At 31.3% G+C, this 21937-nt stretch overlaps 1 protein-coding gene across 2 annotated transcripts in view; it reads left to right on the forward strand.

Annotated features, from left to right (window-relative positions):
• The window catches only part of LOC104701157 (beta-hexosaminidase 3-like), a 12511-nt gene continuing 7883 nt past the window's right edge, over positions 17310-21937 (forward strand). Inside the window, exons 1-2 of one of the 2 annotated variants that reach the window (XM_010416799.2) lie at positions 17310-17830; positions 21662-21736. In XM_010416799.2, the coding sequence (XP_010415101.1) occupies positions 17486-17830; positions 21662-21736 (420 nt within the window). In that variant the 5' untranslated portion in view covers positions 17310-17485. The remainder of the gene's footprint in view (positions 17831-21661; positions 21737-21937) is intronic. The other variant, XM_010416798.2, reaches the window with a different exon arrangement.

The raw sequence follows: 21937 nt of genomic DNA on the forward strand, positions 1-21937 counted from the left end.
GATTCGGAATGTTTGCCAAAGCTGCAGCAAAGTTTGAAGCCCAAGTGCTTGCCTACATCATTTGTATATTAGAATTAACAAGGTCATAAATTTTAAGAAATCAGTATATCATCAACTATACATATTAACAAAATATATAACATGCAAAAGGTATAATACCTGATCAACAGATGCAACACCGAACATCTTCTGGAACAAAGTATTCATTGTTCTAACTTGATCTTCTAAACCTTTGATCTTCTAAGCCTTTGTTCTGCATTTTCAGTAAAATCTTTGAAAGTCCGAAAATGTGTCATACCATCTGGTGCTTGAGGTTACGAATCAGTAAAATCCGTGAAATCCCCAAAATTCATGAACCTAAACAAAGCACATAAAAGCAAACTGTTAAGAAATACTGAATTTTAATTGATTCTTCAAATAGTGACTAATTTGGTCATTAAAACCAGCAAATTTAACTACAAGTCGTTTATTGATATTTCAATGGAATATATGAGCTCGAGAATTTTAGAACTTACACAACTATATATATATATTTCATAGAAGGCTTCCTAACTAAAACATCTTACACTTATATTATAATCATAAAAAAAGCAATAAAGAAAGTAAACTCAAGTTAAGCCTTTCAACGAAACTAAAAAAACTGTAGTTTACATAAGCATCAAATTATAGTATAACAAATAAATAAAGTCAAGTCAACAAAAAGAGAAAGACTCAAGTGTTCCTTATTAAAGCCAAAATATTCTCATAGAATTGCATTACCCATATCAAATACGTCTCTAGGTTGAACATGAACTGAAAAATCCCACTCTGACTCGCCACGTTGTTTAACATAATATACCAGTCTCGCTTGAGAAGCCAAGCGTGAAAAATTGACCATATGATGACCATATGCGTCTATTTTATATCCTCGTTCAGTACGAGAATCAACCCATTTACACTTAAACAACACAACTTTAAAAGTCTCATAGTAATTTAACTCCATAACTTCAACTAGCTTCCCATAGTAAGCTACATCTCCTGCTATTGGGTTTAGATCACAAGAGCTTGCATAACTCATAGTCTCGGCAGCCACATAAACACCACTATTTTGTGTTTTGATATCAGCAACTCTTTCAATAGTTCGAAATTTGAAGTCGTTCACGTTGTAAGCTGTATACTTCACAACTTTATCTGATGGACCAAGAGCTAAGCATCGTAAATCATCATCTATCCCATCAATGTCATTTTCTTCTACTTTTTCTCTCATCCATTTAGCAAAATTAAGATGCATTTCTTTGTCAATGTCAATAGCACGATTCCTTCTGCTCTGACCAGAAATTCTACTAACAAGCTTATTTTTGTATCGCCTAGATAGAAAATAATAAGAACTATATTAGTATAGTTCAATTAAAAAAGTTAGAATAATCAATGTTATTGTGAGCTAAACTTACTCTCGTAAATGATCAAGTAGCTAAGAGTTGATCAAAACATGTCGATGTGCTTGTTGCCTCTCTATATAAGTTAGTGTACAAATGTGACCAGCTCCAACGAATCTACCAATATTTGGAAAAATATCTGCAAATTTTGAGTGTGGCCTTACACTAATGTTAACTGATCTGCCTTGTCCTCTCATCAACAAATGATCCATCTGATTTCTTGTGTGTCTCTCGAAAAACATTTATGTATGATGCATCTCATGTGTTGTGATTTGGAGAAGAGAAACACAGAATTATACCCCAGAATAAAATATTAAAATAAAAACATAATTAATCAATAGAGAAGTGTGTTTACTATGGAGAAGAAACGTTGGTTAATAAACTACGTCTTTAAACTATATATAAGCAAAGAATAAAATAAAATCTTTGATACCGAATAGTGGATTTATCCAAATCTTTCAAGTATTGTCAAAAATACAAAAGGTGCGAGAAGCGGGAAGAGGCGGGAAACTTTTTTTTTTTTGGGCCGATCAACTTTTTTATTAAAACAGAAGGTAAATTACAGAAAGATTTTAACACATTACACGTACACAAAAGCTAACAGTGTAGAAACTAATTTTAGCAGTAGACACATGTTCATCTCTTTAGCCATGCATCTTGTCGTAGCACACCATCTCAATATTGTTAGACTTAAAAAATACTTAAAATTAATATTTTTTCATTGGACGTAAAGTCGTGTAATTATCAAAATTATTTCGGTACGCGTTAAAAAATGAAAAAAAATCAAAGCAGGTGGAAGGGAACAATAGGGAACAAATATTCTTTGTTTTGATATTTCCATGGTATCATAAAAAAATAATTTTCCTAGATTTTAGTCTTGTATCAAAACAAACTACCTTATAATCACTCCAACGAGTTCTTTTGTTTTTAATCTTTTTTTCTAAACCAAAATGAAGCACGAAGAAAACATGAAGAAAAAATTAAAAAATAAAGAAGAAGGTGAATACTCAAGAGATGTTTACATGATAAAATCATAGGTTGTCCATAAGTTAGATTTAAACAAGTAACATAATGAACAAGATGAAGAAGAGTTTGATCTCAAGAAGAAAACTGAAAAAGCTTTGGTATTAGATGTGTTGATGATTTATTTACTCATGCTTTATTAGCGTTTGTATTTTTTCCAAGTTTCTGTTTGGTTATTTATTTAATTTTCTTCAGTTTCTCAATGTAAAAACTAAAAAGTGATCGAACTAATAAAAGATGCAAGTCATGAGAAGAAACGTGTAAGTCAAATTTAGCATATAAAACCTCAAAATAAAATAAACCGTGAAGATAAAAGATGAATGTCTATCCATATATACAACTAAACCGCAAAAACATATATTAGACATTAACAAAATTTACAAAAAAATAGAAATATTATAGATATAATCTATATTTCAAAATTTAATAATATTTTTGTCTAAACATGGACTAAACCAAGTAAACCAAAAAAAGTTCTACTTTAGACTCATATACAAAAAAAACAACAACATATCAAATCCAAATAATCTTATGTCAACGTCAATGTTAAAATATGCATCAAATTAATGTTTTAACTAGTAATTGAGTTAAAAATATGATATATATTAAGGTAGTTTTATAGAAAAATATGTTGCAAAAGAGTTATAAATTATTGTAAATACAGTCACAAAGGTGTCACATATGTTGCCACATATTTTTACTAAAATTTTCTTGTAAAATAGTCACAACTCATAGCCGTTGAATATTTCTTGCAAAATTTGCAAGACATTTTTATATGTCGTAATATTGTTGCTAATCTTCTTATAATTAAAAGAGAAGTACAAATTGGAAAATGTCCAAAATATCTGATCTATTTACTCAAATTGCCACTGAATTATTAATAAAGTAGACATTTTATTGAAATTAAGAAGGACACAATTGACTTAAGAAAATAAAAAATCGATTTCATCTGTAGGGGCGGCGTCTTTATCCGAATACCCACCCGATAATCAATTCCTATCCAACAACTTGGATATTTTATTTATTTATTTTGGGCTTCACTATCGTTTGACAATATTAGTATACATATTGGGCCTTACTTATCTGCAAAAATACCAATATTCTAATTAGTCGATAGATGGTTTTCATGGCATAAGATTAAATGTAAAATTCAGTTCATATCAATTTACGCAAATCATTGAAATTTGAAATATTAATTCTCCAATCAACTTATAATCAGGGTCTCAATTAATTAATTCCATAATAGCATAATTACTAAAAAAAACGCAAATAAACATGGAACATACCTAATTTGATATCATAAAATCAAAACAAATTTGAATAAAAAGATTTCTTACTTTCCATTCAAGATTATCACAACTCAATCACTGTGAAACCCTATGTTACCAACTTTAGTATAAATAGATATATTCTATAGTCATTCTCATCTCATCACATCAATCAATTTCGAAAACTCAACAGCAAAACTCAAAGTCCTTTTTGTATTTCTTAATGGCACAAGCAATTGCTTACCTCAATGATGTCAAGCCCTACAAGACATCCTGGAGAGTGCAAGTCTGAGTCCTTCACTCTTGAAAAACTTACATCACCGCTTTTGGAGAGACCTTTGACATGGTCCTCGCAGATGTACATGTAAGTTAAACTGCAATTTTTTTCATTTGCAGAAGACTTCTTATCAAATTACAGAAAATCCGCAAAGTTTATGACTATTGTATATGTTTTTATTTGCAGAATCTCATTGTTTGGTATACTTAAATATATCATAATTTATGGTACATTACTACCGTCGAGATATGATTTACTTAATAATCAAAACCTTCCAAATCTTAACTATAGAAATTATACTATCTAGAATAGTATAAATACGTACATTGTCAAAGAGCTACTCATCAAACACATTTCATAGCAGATAATCCACTATCCTTATTATCACATAAAACTCTCGGTATGGCTACCAGCCAAAACAACAAAAAAAATCAACATCCACTCCTTTCAGCTTGGTTTGATATGAACAATCAATGTTCATATGCAAGACAACTCACTTTCGAAGATATTCCAGGTTTTTATTATTGAAATCCCAAAAAAAACAAATTCCAAAGAAGGCAAAGAACCATCAAGAGGCAAAGGATAACATATGTTTCAAGTAAGATTGATGGTGATATATATTTGAAACTCCTATTCAGATATATCAAGGCACCAACACGTGATGAAGATATGAGGACATATAATGGTTTGATTTACGATTCATACAAAGAAGCATGTTTGGCGAGAAGTTTATTACAAGAATAAAATGTTATGGATCATAATCCATCTACCTATTTGTTTTTATCTTCTTATAATTTCTATGTTTTTCTCGCTTTCTGGCTTAATTTCATCACTAATAAAACTTTTATGTTCCTTTCATTTCTGTCAAACGTAATATAGAGGTTTCCTAACTAATTCTCAGCCAAAAATACTAAAAAAATAGTGGCCAAATTAATTATTTGTCAAATAATAGTTTCGAAACAAACCTTATTACTGCCCAGTACAATTTCTTCAGAATCGGTTCTTCATCCTCTCTCAAAAGCGATTGCGAAAAATGGAAAAAAAAAGAGTCTTTACAAACCAAAAAAAATATAGATTGATATGAAACTAAAAAGAAATTAGAAGCCACTTACCGAAACATTGAATTCAATTACGAAGTAGCCAATTCCAGTGCATGCTTCCTTAAATAGATTAATTTGAACTAGATGTTGCCCAAAAAAACATCGAGCAAATCTATTATGCTCAATAAAAAATCTGGAGGCAGTAGGTATGCTTTCCTCGACATCTTAGCAGATATGGTGAGAGTATGTAAGAATATAGAGAATAATTTAATGGAACAACTAATTATTGACTAAAAAGAGAAGAATTTCGATGATAGATGCGACGTAATGCAACAAGAACGAAGATGTTGTTTGCAGTTTTCCTTTTTCCAGCAAAATGATTTAATTAACTTTTTAGTTTAACCATTAACATCTGTATTTTTAGTAGGCCTAAAGAAGTCCAGCTATATTGTTCATATGTAGCCCATCTTTTTTTATTTGGGAAATCTGTTTATAATAAATTATTTTACATTAGAATATTCAAACATTGAAATTTTATTAATACATAATAGGTTTTTCAAATATAGAAAAAACATATTAAAATGATGAAGTAATGCAAAATTTTATTTTTACAATAAAATAATATTTATTTACAATCTTATTAAATATATGAAACATCGAACTTTTCTATTTGGCAGATAATTTATTTTTTTAAAAAAAAGAAAAGGAATATAATCAATAGCAAATGGATTTCAGCTTAAGATACCTGGAAAAAAAACCACATATCCAATTTTCCGAGTTGTATCACCGTTTAAAACCCGTCAAAACATCGTGTACACACAAATTCATTACTAATAAATAAATAAGCCAATATTTATTACTCATAATAAAAAAATTCAAAATATAAAAAAATTCAATTCACACTACTGATGTGTAATCTTAATATTAGAATGCCAATTTTACATAATATTTACAATTTATTTTAAAACTATATAAAAAACAACTATAACATAATATTATTAAAAAAAAAGTACTACTATACACTTCCGAAATATATATATTTTTAAAAAATTCTCATACTTACACATCAGTAGAAAAACTTATATATTAATTTAAGTAATCTATTTTTTTTTTCAGCAAAAGTAATTTATTCAGAATAAAATCTGTCAAGGTACAAAGGTTCCATCAGCCATACAGGAGGATTGCAAGAGTCTGAATAAAAATCTAAGTTATTACAACCCAATTTAGCTAATAAATGGGCAATCTCATTGTTTGTGCGATGAATAAAGGTAAAGGCTACATGAGCAAAGTTTATGGAACAGAGTTTGATATCTTGTGGGCTACATGAACAGAGTTTGAGCAAATTTAAGTAATCTATATACATATAAGTTAAGCATAATTTAGTTAATATATATTTAATTATATCCAAAATATCCCGCGGTATATCGCGGGTTAAAACCTAGTTTGTTATGAAAAAAACAACGAACAGTTTTGTCACTATTGCAATAAATTTGTAATAAAATTGTTACGTACATTTATCATTGCAAAAATATAGCAAAAAATGTTACAAAATCTTAACGAATACGATCATTACAAAAATATCGTGGCAATACCACTATTTTCTTGTAGTGATATCATATGATCGATGTTTGTATTTACAACTGTATGATTTACTGGCAATCAGACGCTGACTACTTAGCTTGTTGATTTTGTGGAAAGTCCCGGTTTCAGAATACTACCGTTTAAGCGTATGTGGTATTTACCGTTAGCAGATCGGCATAAAAGATTATATCAAGCAGAGCGCACCGCTGCAGCAATGAGATGTCACCAAGAGCATTCAACCGAAAGGGAGATCGTGCATCCCTGAGACGCAGAGGCATGGAAACATTTTAAGAGATTGTATCCTACTTTTGCAGCAGAAAGTAGGAACATCTACCTCGGACTATGTATATATGGTTTCAACCCTTGTGGAAAGCATGGACGACAATATTCTTTGTGCTCAGTTATTCACACACCTTATAATCTACCTCCATCACTGTGCATGAAGCGAGAGTTTCTATTTCTGTATGTGCTTGTTCCTGGTCCAGAACACCCAAAGAGATCTCTTAATGTGTTCTTACAACTTTTGATTCATGAGTTACAAGTCTTATGGGAGCACGGAGTTCAAGCCTATAATGTCTATTGGCAGCAAAATTTTACTCTCCGGGCGGTCCGAATGTGGACAATAAGTGATTTTCCAGCACACATAATGTTATCATGATGGACAACGCATGGACTATTACCATGCCCGTATTGTCAAGATAGTACAGACGCATTTCAGTTAAAACATGGATGGAAGACAAGTTGGTTTGATTGCCACAGACGCTTTTCTCCCAGCCTCGCATCCTTATCGTCGCAAGAAAAAATTGTTTTAGAAAAATCGCACAGTTTCAAAAAAATCGTGAAACTATATTAACGCAACTAAGGGATTTTGGTGCGGAGAAAGACAACATATTGCGGTGGTAGTGTGCATAATCCAGTGGACGGTTATGGAGAGTATCACAATTGGCACAAACATAGTATTTTCTGGGAGTTGTCTTATTGGAAAGATCTCTTGTTAAAACACAATCTTGATGTCATGCACATTGAGAAGAATGTCGTTGACAACTTGCTGAATACCGTTTTAAATGTCCCAGGGAAGACAAAAGACAATGTGAAGTCAAGATTAGACTTGCCTTTGATATGTAATCGCCCTCATTTACATGTCTTACCTAACGGAAGAGGTCCTGATGGATATGCTTCCAACCTACGAAACTGTGTTGACAACCAAGAAAGTCGATTATCAGGGATGAAGAGTCATGATTGTCATGTGTTTATGCAGCGATTACTACCATTTGCATTTCTCGAACTCCTCCCCAAAAATGAACATGAATCTATTGCAGGTAATTTTTTAAATAAAATCTAAATTATTATTTCATAAATGCAACTAAAGTATTGTTTTTTCATAATGCAGGAATTAGTGCTTTCTTTCGGGACCTATGTACAAGGTCACTTACAACAGCTGACATTAGACAATTATCTGACAACATACCCGTTCTTATTTGCAATCTCGAAAAAATATTCCCACCCTCCTTCTTTGATATAATGGAACATCTTCCAATTCATCTTCCTAGAGAGGCGAAACTTGGGGGTCATGTTCAGTATAGGTGGATGTACCCATTCGAGAGATTCATGTTTCACTTGAAAAAGAAGGTGAAAATTTTAAGCAAAGTGGAAGGTTCGATGAATGGTGGAGAAAACCAAGATGTTATGATGATGGTGGAGAAAAACCACAATACATAACCCAAGTTCCAGATGTTTTCTCACAAACTGGGCAATTAAGTGGGAAACCAACTAAGCGGTGGCTAACCGAAGAAGAAGTAAAGCACTTGCATACTTACATTTTTTTGAATTGAGAGGAACTATGGCCATATGAGAGGTATTTTGAAGTAATGTAAATTTAATCTTTTTTTTTTGGCTACAACCTTTAATTTGTGTTACTTTTAATAATATTGTATGTACAGGATTTATCTCGACCAGTTGCGAACATCGTATCCACATTTTGATGAAGAGACTCTTGCCACCATGAAACAGAATGAGTTCGTACAATGGATAGAATTATATGTGAGAATATGACATATATAAAATGCTTTGTTGAATAACATATTACTCAATATAGTCACTTAATGTATTCACTTACATACATGTCCTAACATGCAATAGTAGAGGTGAAAAATTACATACTTGGTTAGAAGAGTTGGTTGACGGTCCATTGTCGCTTGCATATAGTTCACCAACTTACTACACACGTGGATATGCATTCAAAGTCTACCGCGAGGGAGAGAACAGGACAACGATCAACTCCGGGATTAGTACGCAAGCCGGTAACACAATATATTACGTGTTTTGAATGAGATTTTGGAGGTTGAGTTTCCTGGAGTAATAAATTTAAAATGCATAGTTTTCATGTGTGATTGGTATAATCCATCTTTTGAGAGGGGAGTCCGTGTTGACAAATTTGGTGTAACTTCAGTCAGAACGTCAAGGAGGTTAGATAAATATGACCCTTTTATCCTCGCATCATAGGGGGACCAAGTGTGTTACATTCCCTATCCTCGGCTTACAAAAAAAAAAAGATGTGTGTGTTACTGTTACACAAATAAGTCGTAGAGGTAGAGTTCACGGTGTAATAGAAAATGGCCCTTTGCAACAAACATATGTTGGGGACATAGGCTCTGTTGAGCTTACTCATGATGAAACTATCCCAGAAGAACTAGAAAAAGATATCACAATTGATGATGTATTAAACGTTTCTGAAGAAGAGGTTGGAGAGTTTGAAGAAGAGTATGATTCTGCATCATCCGAATATTCATCTGATACTGAATAAATGGTAAATATCTTACTGACTTTGTGTTAAATTTTTGTGTTAAAATAAATCTGTTAACTATAAAAAACCCCCTAAAAATAATAATTGTCATACAAAATATTATTAATGAATAATGTTCCAATAATTTTACGAGAACTGGTTTTAAAAAAATAGCTTAATGTAAAATACATATATATATATATATATATATTTTTATAGGAACAAGGAATAAAATATAAAAAAATATAAGATTAATCTTCAATCTATAATTTATGTTTTATATCTGATAAAACCAAAAATACAATAAAACAAGATAAAAAATCGGTTAATTGAATTGGTTAGTGGGCTAATTATGGGCTTCTAGCTATTGTAATTTTTAGTGGGCTAATAAAGGGTTTAAACCCATCAACCAAACTTTTAATGGATTTATTGGCCTAATTAATTTAACGGGAAAGAGATTAACCCTAATAGAACATCTTCGCCGCTTCTCAAACTCCATCGTTGTTCCCGAGCCTGAGAGTTACAGATTTTATCGAAACAAAAGAGGTCCTTTCGATTGCAGTGTTTTCTTCTCTAGTTAACCCTCTCACTCGTTCTATCCCAACTCATGGCTTCCACGAAAGCACCGAGTAATAGGAATCCCAACAGAAATTTCATGTTTTCTCCGCCACTGACTCCCCAGTTCACGGTATGTTATTCTTTTCTGAATTTGGTGGAAACTAGTTTTGCGGCCATTATCACATTCTATGTTGATTATGATTTTTGCCTTAACAAATTATCTCAAACACTGAAGTATGCTGTATATTGGAGTTTGGTTTGAGTAAATTCGGTTATTGGTGGTTTAAATCCGGTTCACCAACTACATCACGTACAAAGCATACTCTTTATCTTCTTATACAACATTTAGCTCCGTAGTAGAAGCTTATTTCGTTCTAACTAGTTAAGAGATTCTCTCCTAGATTTCAGATTGTTCAGTTTTGGTTATTTATGTTATCGCAACCCTTCATCATAATTAACACAGAATTTCATGATCTATGTTATTCTTTACTTTACACTTAATTTTCTTAATTAGGATAACAGTCCAACTACCTTGGGTTCTCAAATTTTCAGTCACAAACACGGGAAGAATACAACTGTTACATGTCAGAACAGCAACGCAATTATGATAGCAGTACACCTAGCTACTCATTGAATGATCTCCCAAGGTTTCTCCAGCCACACAATCAACTTTGCCATCCTACAAATGATGCTAGAGGCTCCAACTCACCAGCAAGTGAGAGTGATGAATGTAATTTGTTAGTGGGCTAATAAAGGGTTTAAACCCATCAACCAAACCTGTAATGGGTTTTTTTGGCCTAATTAATTTAACGGGAGATAGATTAACCCTAATAGAACATCTTCGCCGCTTCTCAAAATCCATCGTCATTCCCGAGCCTGAGAGTTACAGATTTTATCGGAACAAAAGAGATCCTTTCGATTGCAGTGTTTTCTTCTCTAGTTAACCCTCTCACTCGTTCTTTCCCAACTCATGGCTTCCACGAAAGCACCGAGTAATAGGAATCCCAACAGAAATTTCATGTTTTCTCCGCCACTGACTCCCCAGTTCACGGTATGTTATTCTTTTCTGAATTTGGTGGAAACTAGTTTTGCGGCCATTATCTCAATCTATGTTGATTATGATTTTTGCATTAACAAATTACCTCAAACACTGAAGTATGTTGTATATTGGAGTTTGGTTTGAGTAAATTCGGTTATTGGTGGTTTAAATCCGGTTCACCAACTACATCACGTACGAAGCATACTCTTTATCTTCTTATACAACATTTAGCTCCGCAGTAGAAGCTTATTTCGTTCTAACTAGTTAAGAGATTCTCTCCTAGATTTCAGATTGTTCAGTTTTGGTTATTTATGTTATCGCAACCCTTCATCATAATTAACACAGAATTTCATGATCTATGTTATTCTTTACTTTACACTTAATTTTCTTAATTAGGATAACAGTCTAACTAACTTGGGTTCTCAAAATTTCAGCCACAAACACGGGAAGAATACAAATGTTACATGACAGAACAGCAACGCAATAATGATAGCAGTACACCTAGCTACTCATTGAATGATCTCCCAAGGTTTCTCCAGCCACACAATCAACTTTGCCGTCCTACAAATGATGCTGGAGGCTCCAACTCACCAGCAAGTGAGAGTGATGAATGTAATTTGTTAGTGGGCTAATAAAGGGTTTAAACCCATCAACCAAACCTTTAATCGGTTTTTTGGCCTAATTAATTTAACGGGAGATAGATTAACCCTAATAGAACATCTTCGCCGCTTCTCAAACTCCATCGTCATTCCCGAGCCTGCGAGTTACAGATTTTATCGGAACAAAAGAGATCCTTTCGATTGCAGTGTTTTCTTCTCTAGTTAACCCTCTCACTCGTTCTTTCCCAACTCATGGCTTCCAGGAAAGCACCGAGTAATAGGAATCCCAACATAAATTTCATGTTTTCTCCGCCACTGACTCCCCAGTTCACGGTATGTTTTTACTTTTCTGAATTTGGTGGAAACTAGTTTTGCGGCCATTATCTCATTCTATGTTGATTATGATTTTTGCCTTAACAAATTACCTCAAACACTGAAGTATGCTGTATATTGGAGTTTGGTTTGAGTAAATTTGATTATTGGTTGTTTAAATCCGGTTCACCAACTACATCACGTATGAAGCATATTCTTTATCTTCTTATACAACATTTAGCTCCGCAATAGAAGCTTATTTCGTTCTAACTAGTTAAGAGATTCTCTCCTAGATTTCAGATTATTCAGTTTTGGTTATTTATGTTATCGCAACCCTTCATCATAATTAACACAGAATTTCATGATCTATGTTATTCTTTACTTTACACTTAATTTTCTTAATTAGGATAAAAGTCCAACTAACTTGGGTTCTCAAATTTTCAGCCACAAACACGGGAAGAATACAAATGTTACATGTCAGAACAGCAACGCAATTATGATAGCAGTACACCTAGCTACTCATTGAATGATCTCCCAAGGTTTCACCAGCCACACAATCAACCTTGCCATCCTACAAATGATGCTGGAGGTTCCAACTCACCAGCAAGTGAGAGTGATGATGATGGCATTGTCCCTATATTAGCTGTAGTGAATGATTTGTTGAACGCCCCAGGACGTACACACCTTCCAGTTCTCTGTCCAGACCGTGAAGGAACAGATATATGGTATGGTTTTAATTTTTGCCTTATTCAGATTTTTTCTCGATTAAATAAGTTTTCAATCATTGGTTGGTCAACTAATTTGCAGGTTTAGACATGATAAAACCGGGAAGATAACAAAGCAACTGCTAAAAATGCTGAAATCTGATCTCCCTAAACCATATCCAACTTATCGGTCTCTTCCACTAGAAATCAAGAACCGATGGTTCCGAGCTTTTGCAGTAAGTATACTCTTCAATTCCTAAATGTTTTAAGTTAATAATATTTGACTAGTGGTTTCTAAAGTATTGTGTTCCTCATTTTCAGCAAGAGTTTAACTGGAACTCAAGCATAACCGAGTATCTTCGAACACATTACAATAAGCAAGCAAACACCTCTTTTAAAGCAAATCTCCGTGACTGGAAGAAAAATGGAAAGAAGCAGGTCCAGAGAACTTACCAGAATGGATGAAGGAAAAGAAGAATTTGTTTTGGTTACATAAAGATGTGGACAGATCAAAAAACCATCAAGATGGCAACAAAAAACTCTAAGAACCGTGGAAGTAAAAGGGGAGGTTTAGGTGTTGCTAAACACAACAACGGTGCAAAAACATATGAAAGACGTTGGGATGAGATGGTAAGTGATTACTCTTACATGTCTTACCATCAATTGTGATTTATTTCAATTATTCACTTTCTGGTTTCATAATTCACTTCTACTTACATATTCACTTCTGATCTTTGAATTACAGCGAGAGTTTCTCACTCAATTGACTACTTCTTCTGGTTTTGTTTTGTTTGAATGTATGTTAGACAGTTGAGCTGGGAGTGGCGCCTAATATGATTCAGTTCATGGAACAAACTCACTTAGACAAGAAGACCCGTACAATAAGCGATATGAAGACAAAGAAGATTCTTGAGATGGCTACAAGAGAGATGGAGATCGTCCAATCTCAACGCCAGTCTCAAACTGAAGGTGGTGGCCCGATGCAGCCAATTTCTCTAACTCAAGATGAGATCAACGAGATCATGCGTAAAGTAAGTAAATCTAACACATAAAACTTATTTTTTTTTAACAATACATTGTAAGATAGTTCATGCTATCATGCTAACATTATCAATTATGGTAAGCTTCTAACAATCTCCATCGAGTGATTATCAATTGGTTGTTCACAAGTTGTTCCCAAGGTAAGAGGAAAACGCTATGGCTTCGCTAACCTTTTCGATGAGGACTCATCCATGGCTCCACCACGCCAGATTCCTAAGTTACAAGAAGAGATTCAAACATTGAAGGCCCATGAACTCCAAAAAGATGCTCAGATCAAGTACCTCATGGAATGCAACAAGCTTCTCCTAGGAAAGTTTCCTGACCTACAACCACCTAACCACCCAGCATCCACAAGCATGGAGGACGATGATGAAACCCAACCATAATATTCTGTAGTGATTTTGTATTAACGGTTAATTACTACTGTTTTTAGTAAAACTTTTGAACTTATCAATGTATGAAGTGTTGTGTAAGGAAACATTTCATCTAGAAATGTTATAACTGCAAAATTAATCATCTACAATTGATTATTGAAACGTGAATCAGAATTTTTTATGAACTATCTACAGGCGAATTTTGAAGAAAAATTTAAAGAAAAATTCTCAGGAAAAAAGAATGAAAAATCTCGAAGGAAATTAGAACGAAACTAAGTGGAAGGAAATGAGAAGGAAAATGTCGAAATAAATGAGAAGGAAGATTTTGTAAAAAAAGCACAAGAAATCATTGGAAGGAAACTAGAAGGAAACATTTTACCACGAAAAGATAGAAGGAAAACAGTCAATATTGCCTTTCCCTGTTCCTTCCAATTTTCCTTCGCATTTTCCTTCCAAGTGTTTTCGAAGGAAATTTCCTTTGAATTTCTTTCCAAAATCGATTTCCTACGGGTGTTTACCTCCACAAATTTTCGAAGGAAAATGGTAGAAAACAAGTGTTTCCTTCTGTTTTCCTTTGTAAACTGCGATAGGAAATTGAATGTTTTCTTGTAGTGACCTATGTATCCGCATAGCGTCATGGGATAGGATTTTGGAATCAGAAAAGTAGGTCGGGAGATAGTCGAGAAATAGCACCAAGGGTCGAAAACCAAAGGTGAGTGCGTGACTGTGGCCGAGTTCTATGGTCGATCTCTTGATCGTAGTTTATTTAGTCTTGTTTGCTTGCTTGTCATGGTTAATGTTTTTTATTGCAATAATTTGATGGTTAGTCTAAGTGATTTGGAAAACTATCCTATGAGTTTATTTGACTTGCATGACTTGATTGAATTAGACTTATGTCGAATTGAGATTATTGAACTGAGCCTAGTAAGATGGGATGACCGCTCCACTAAGCAAACTTGTTTGGTTACGCCTCCTTTTTGAATGCAGGACAGGACATGTCTGAGGATCTAAACCTAAATTACTGACCAGCTCGCGTGACGAAGACAAGAAAGGGAGAGGACGGTGGCTTTGGGTAGTTTTAGTTCCGGTCTAGTAGTTATAATGATGTATTAGCTTATTGGCATGACTTTAGTTGTACTAGAACCTCATCTTGAATATGATTGCATGTTTATGCTTATTTATGGCCTGTTTTACTGAACCACATGCTTATATTGTCGAGATGAACAAGTGAAAAATTAATTAGGCCTAAGTTAGAATCGGACATGGTTTAAATCGGTAAGGAATTTTAGGGTCGGGGCGTTACAGTTTTATCCAAAATGGTACTTATAATACTCAATGTAGATATAAGCTAGATGACTTCTTACTAGAAGATTAAGATAACTCTGCATATAATGCTTCTCTTTAGAAATAAGTTATGTTCTACACGCTATAGAAAGTCAAAACAGTATCAAAGATAAAGTATTTATATATGAAGCTTAAAAACACATGTTGTAACAGTTTCATAATGCCTATATATATGATGTATACTTAGTGACAAATGTTTTTTGGTTTGAAAGATGAAACTATATTCCCTTCTCTTTAGAAATAAGTTATGTTCTACACGCTATAGAAAGTCAAAACAGTATCAAAGATAAAGTATTTATATATGAAGCTTAAAAACACATGTTGTAACAGTTTCATAATGCCTATATATATGATGTATACTTAGTGACAAATGTTTTTTGGTTTGAAAGATGAAACTATATTCCCTTCTCTTTAGAAATAAGTTATGTTCTACACGCTATAGAAAGTCAAAACAGTATCAAAGATAAAGTATTTATATATGAAGCTTAAAAACGCATGTTGTAACAGTTTCATAATGCCTACATATATGATGTATACTTAGTGACAAGTATTTTGTGGCTTGAAAGATGAAACTATATTCCATGATTTTTACTTACCCTTTGGTGAATCAAGTTTGGATGTTCTCGAACATTCTTCATATGAAACAAATGACTTGAAATCCCTACTCTATGAAAGAAAAGTTTTCATGAATTCTTGCAAATATTGTAAACCAAAACTGGTATTATGATATCTCTATACTAGATTTTAACTTGCGGTACACCGCGGGACAATATTTTTTATTAAAAAAAACTAAATTTTAAAAAATTGTATTTATTTGTTAATTTTATTTCTTTTGTTTAGTGTTTAAGATTGTATAATTATATTTTGATTGTTAATTTTAAAATTTGACTAGCTGTATACTACAGACTGGTATACATACACAACGGAACAATTATTTAATTTTATATATGTTACATGTTTCCAGTTTTGGATTTATCATGGTTATAAAAATTTAAATTGTTAGTGCTATTTCAGATTTAAACCATAAAAGAATTATTCTTACATTATTATATTTTTAATTTTTAGTGTTTCTAAATATATAAATTGTTTTAGGAAATTATAAACTAATTTGGTAGAAACATTTTAGGAATCTAATGATTTTGTTTTTTTGTGTAATTTTTTTAAAGATTAGTTTTATAAATAAATATAACTTAAAGGGTAGAAAACCAGATGTAATTTAACATAGATTGGTGAAGAAAGCTTGAGAGACAGAACAATTTAAATTTTCATATGCGCAACATCACAATCTTTTGAATTAAATCATAATATGACTGTGGTACATCATGAATTTAAATTTGTGCCACTGTTATGCTAGCTAGTATCGTCGTAATTATAATATCCATGCACGTTTAAATGTGCCTAATATATTTTAATTAAACAAACAAATGTTGGAAATTATTATTATTCTATTTTCTATTAGTTTAATTATGATCTATAGTTTTATTTGAATCAATCAAAGTATACACAGAGTGTCATAACCATACAGAATTGAAAACCTATATGTATCAATTCGTTCTTAATATTAATAAAATAATATCAGAAAAACAAAAAAACATATGATAACATAGTCCCCAAGTGACCAAACCAAACGAAAATCACATCCACAATATCAATATTACCAGCAACTAACCAAATTCTCACCAAAATCACTAACCAAAAAAAAAAACATCAGCCTCAATTATTCACCTTTTCCCCTACATACATATATATATATATATATATATATATATATATATGAAATCTAAAATAAGCACAATTTCATTAGCCATAACTGGAATAAATTTTTTTTACAATAAATATATTTTCTTTAACACACAATAAATATTTAGTTATCGCATAACATAAAGGATTATATTAAATGGATTTTTTCCTCTATATATCTTTTTTTTATTAAGTAGAGTATGATTTACTTCTATAATTATTTCAGAGGGTTGGTGCAGTGTTAATACTTAATTGTATATTTCAGAGGCTTTGTCTAACGTGTATATATAAAGAGAGAGACTTCGATCTACGATGCTCTTCTATTTTTTGCTACATTTTTTTCCTCAAAACATTTTTACTATTTTTCGTTTTACTAAGAGGGAAAAAAATGAGAGGTAGAGGAGCAAAGATCGCCGGCGTTTTGCCGTTGTTTACGCTATTCATGGCCGGAGCAATCTCCGCCTTTGAAGACATAGAGAGGCTGAGGATTTGGCCGTTGCCGGCGGAAGTTAGCCACGGTGGCCGGCGAATGTATCTAAGTGGAGATTTCAAGCTTGTTACGGAAGGAAGCAAATATGAAGACACTACAGGGATCTTGAAAGAAGGATTTGATAGAATGCTCGATGTTGTGAGACTGAGCCACGTCGTCTCCGGTGGCCGGAACTCTTCACGCTCCGGTGGATCTGCTTTGCTTCAGGGACTCCACGTCATTATCTCCTCCTCCACCGATGAGGTTAGTTTCATTTATCATTAATCCACAACAACAAGTTATTTTTTAATGATCTACAAGTTATTGAATTTAGAGAACATGAATTATTATACAAAAAAAGCTTTACGTTTAATGTCATTATTAGTTATAATCATCTCATTATTAAAATAAAATCAATTGTCTTTATTGGTTATAAATTTTATCCACTTTTTTGATATATGTCATTTTTCTTTATAAAAACAGAAAACGAGATGTATGTCACTTTCACAAATGTTGCAGCATATTATCTTTCTTTTATTTTCTTTTTCCTTGAAACACTTTATATCCACTAGTCCACCTATATCTTGGAAATCCAAAAATATATGTTACCTTTGGAAAATTATGTGAAGGAAATATTTTGATACTTTGAAAATATTTGTTTCTTATTTTTTTTAAAACCTTTATTGAAAATATATATATTAACATGAAAATTGCACTAACGCTTAGTTCGGTGTTTATTTAGTTCAAGTAATTTTTATTTATTTTGTTGTAGAAAACCCAGAAACTCATTAATATATATATAAACTTATTTTGCGTAAATTTTCTTTAAATTTAATATTATACTAATACTGTATATTTATTTTCTAAAAGATTTAGAAAATATGTGTTGTTCATTTCCTAAATTTTTTATTTTGATCCACTTCATTTTTAAAAGAAAAATTAATACCATAACTCATAGAAATTAGACTTACATAAATTGGTATATTTCTCTATTATTGCATTTGACTTTGACTAACAATTTAACAACCTTATAAGTAAACATTTAATTGGTCAAAAGGAGAAAAAAAAATATATATTTCAATTCATAAGAGTTCTTACATAAACCCAAAATATATAGAAAGTTATGCTGAAATTTGTTTTTATTGTCTTTATCTTGATTGGTATAATAAGAAAAGAATGAGATACTTACCTCAATTGTTTTCCTCTAACATGTTTATCATTAACCAATTGTTATAACTTGTTTTTTTTTTGTCTTCATTTATCTTTTGCCAACTCCTGATCGAGTAGTTTCCTCCTTAAAATAGAGAGATGTTTAATAATATATTTTATAAAATTGATCTCTAATTTACGCAACTTTTCCCGTGAGATTTCCATGAAAACTGCTAGATCCTTATATTTATTGGAGAACTCCGGATGTGTAGAGATTGTTATGTTTGTGCGTAGATGTATCGGTTATCCAACTTCTCTGTTTATATTATACTTTTGGTTGCTTGGCTTTGCTGATTGGTGTCTGGCGACTTGGTTGTGGCCTGTGGGGTGGTCCACCGAACTCACGGACATCCTCGTTATTTTCAATCATATCATTTAATAATAATATTACATTCCTAGATCCAGATTTTAATATACATATCCAGATTTTAATCTGATCATCTTTCAGATTCCACGTGATAAGTAACAAAAGAATACGTAGTAGAAGAAATTCTAAAAATTTATAATAAATAGTTAAGTGGGAGTAATAATCCAATGTCATATTGGTTAAGAATTTAAGATAGGGATTAATTCTTTTACCACAATATAATTTACTAGTATTATGCCCGTCCTATGGACCGGTACCACTGGTTTTTGAGTTATGACTTAATAAAAAATGTTAAATTTGATGAACATGACCTCTAAGAATGATAAGAAAACATTAATTTAGCATTGCTTGAGGCAACAATAAATCAATTTTTTTAAATTATTACTATAATGAACGATAGCATAGAACTGAGTTTTATAATAAAAACATAGAAAAAAAAACTTACAGCTCTTCTTATACAGTAAACAATTTTTGGAGATACACAGCGAGCTTTCTCTTGTTTTCTCTTATAATAAAAGCTTTCTCTTGTTTTGTTCAATACACAATGAACCATGAATTTGAAATAAAGAGAAGAGAGGTAAATAAAACTGCACAAAACAATAAATCTGAAATTAAAAGAAAAAAGAAAGACAATAAATCTGAAAAGAAGAGAAGTGAATCTAAGATGAAAAAAAATCAATAAGCTTGGATCAATTACAATTTTTTTCAACACAATTTCTAATCGATGTATATGAGAGAAAAAAAATTAATGGAAAGCGGAAGATACAATGTGAATTAGATTTTTTATTTTTAAAAATGAAGATATGGCGGTTTGAAAAATAGTGGTGTAGTGTAAGAGAAAATTTAGGGATTTTCTGATTTTTGTTTCATATTTTTTTTTATTAAATATGTAAAAAAAAACTGAGGAAGTTACGTTAATTTTTGAAGTAGAGAATATATTTTTTTACTAATTTTAATTAATTTTTAAAATTGAAAACTAATCTTATGTGGCATATTTCTATTAGTCATGTGACTTGTGCTTTATAGTATAAAGGATTTTCAAGTGCACGTCTAGAGGATTATTCTAGATTTTAGTCTTAATTTATTCCATGCGCTATTATAAAAAAATCTATAAAGATTTTTTAGTGTAAGAATAGAAACAATCTTGATATACCTATTTTAAGTAATGTTGTTAAAGTTTAACTCTACTATCATATGATATATTACAAAACTGCCATTACATTTTAATTAATTTAATAACTAATAAAAGAAAAACTTTATATTAGTTTAAAAATAATTAAACAATATTTTCGAAATTATTTAACATAATTTATTTATTTTTTCATAAATCTTAGGAAACAATAACAAATTATTTAGAACAATTATAAAAATTAATTTTGTTTATAAAACTAAGACTAAATATTTGCATATTAAATTGTTTAATAACGACTATTCTATTATAAATCTAAGATACAACATTGCTTATATTTTTAAAATATCCATATATACTTATTTAAGCAATGTTGTTAAAACTTTAACCAGTTTTGATGTGGCATATTACGAAAATACTATTTTATTTTAATTATTCTAATTATTAACAAAATAAAATTTTATGTTTGTTTTAAAAATAAAATTTTATGTTTTTTTTTAAATAATATTTTTGAAATTATTTAATAAAGTTATTTAACAGATTCTATTTATTGTTTCTGAAATCTTAGAAAACAATAACAAACTATTTAATTTGCTAAAACTAATTTTGTATGCACAATATTCACTATATAAACAATACTAAGTGTATTATGTTGACAGTATACATATACATATATAATTTAAATATAATTTTCAAATATAAAGTTAATATATACTAACATGGTATACCAATAGCTGCAATGATGTCAATATTAACACCATTCACTATTATAAATTCGGTATATTAAGATCTCTAAACACGATCACATCTATTTGTAATACCAGATCACGAGTCAATACATGTTTTGTTGGGTTTTTTTAGACTTTATCAAATTTATAATTAAAAATTTTGATATTTCACCCAAACCAAAATAGTGATATCGACTATAAATCGAAATCAGAATATGAAACTAAATAAATTAAATATAGAATTTTATAAAATATATAGAATAAATAATTTTTTACAATTATTTTGTAACAAACAAATCCAAAATTACGTGAATATTTTCCCACGTTGTAAGAGTGTGGGTCACTATCTAGTATATGAGTATTTAAGCGATGATAAATTGATAATATGTCTACATTTTCATACTAGCTTTTACTTCATGGGATCATCTTTTGACTTTCGATACACTTAATTTTGTAATTTATTGTATACATTCTGTAAGGTTCTGGTTAGTTATTAATAATCTGATAATTTGAAAGTTAAAAATGGGAAACCCCCAGAAAAGTAGATGAACGACTAATAAACAAAATATTGTTTGAATTTTTTTTTGGGGGGTGAAACTTATTGTTTGTATTTAAAACTTAACAAAAGTCGTTAAAATTGTGTGATTCTTGTTGAGCTGCAGTTGGAATATGGAGCAGACGAGTCGTACAAATTAGTGGTTCCATCCCCAGAGAAGCCGTCGTATGCACACCTCGAGGTTAGTTGATACCACCCACCACCTAAACCTAACTTTTATCATTTTCTCTACCTACTCATACATGATACATCCATACAAATTTAAATTTATACTCAGCTTTATAACCATATAAGAACCAAAATCTATATATTTTGTTTTTCTTTCATTTCTTCTGTTTTCGTTTATTGTTGAGTTCGACATGCAATCAAATTTTCACCGTAA

The sequence above is a fragment of the Camelina sativa genome, chromosome 7, assembly GCF_000633955.1.
Source record: "Camelina sativa cultivar DH55 chromosome 7, Cs, whole genome shotgun sequence".
Classification (NCBI taxonomy): domain Eukaryota; kingdom Viridiplantae; phylum Streptophyta; class Magnoliopsida; order Brassicales; family Brassicaceae; genus Camelina; species Camelina sativa.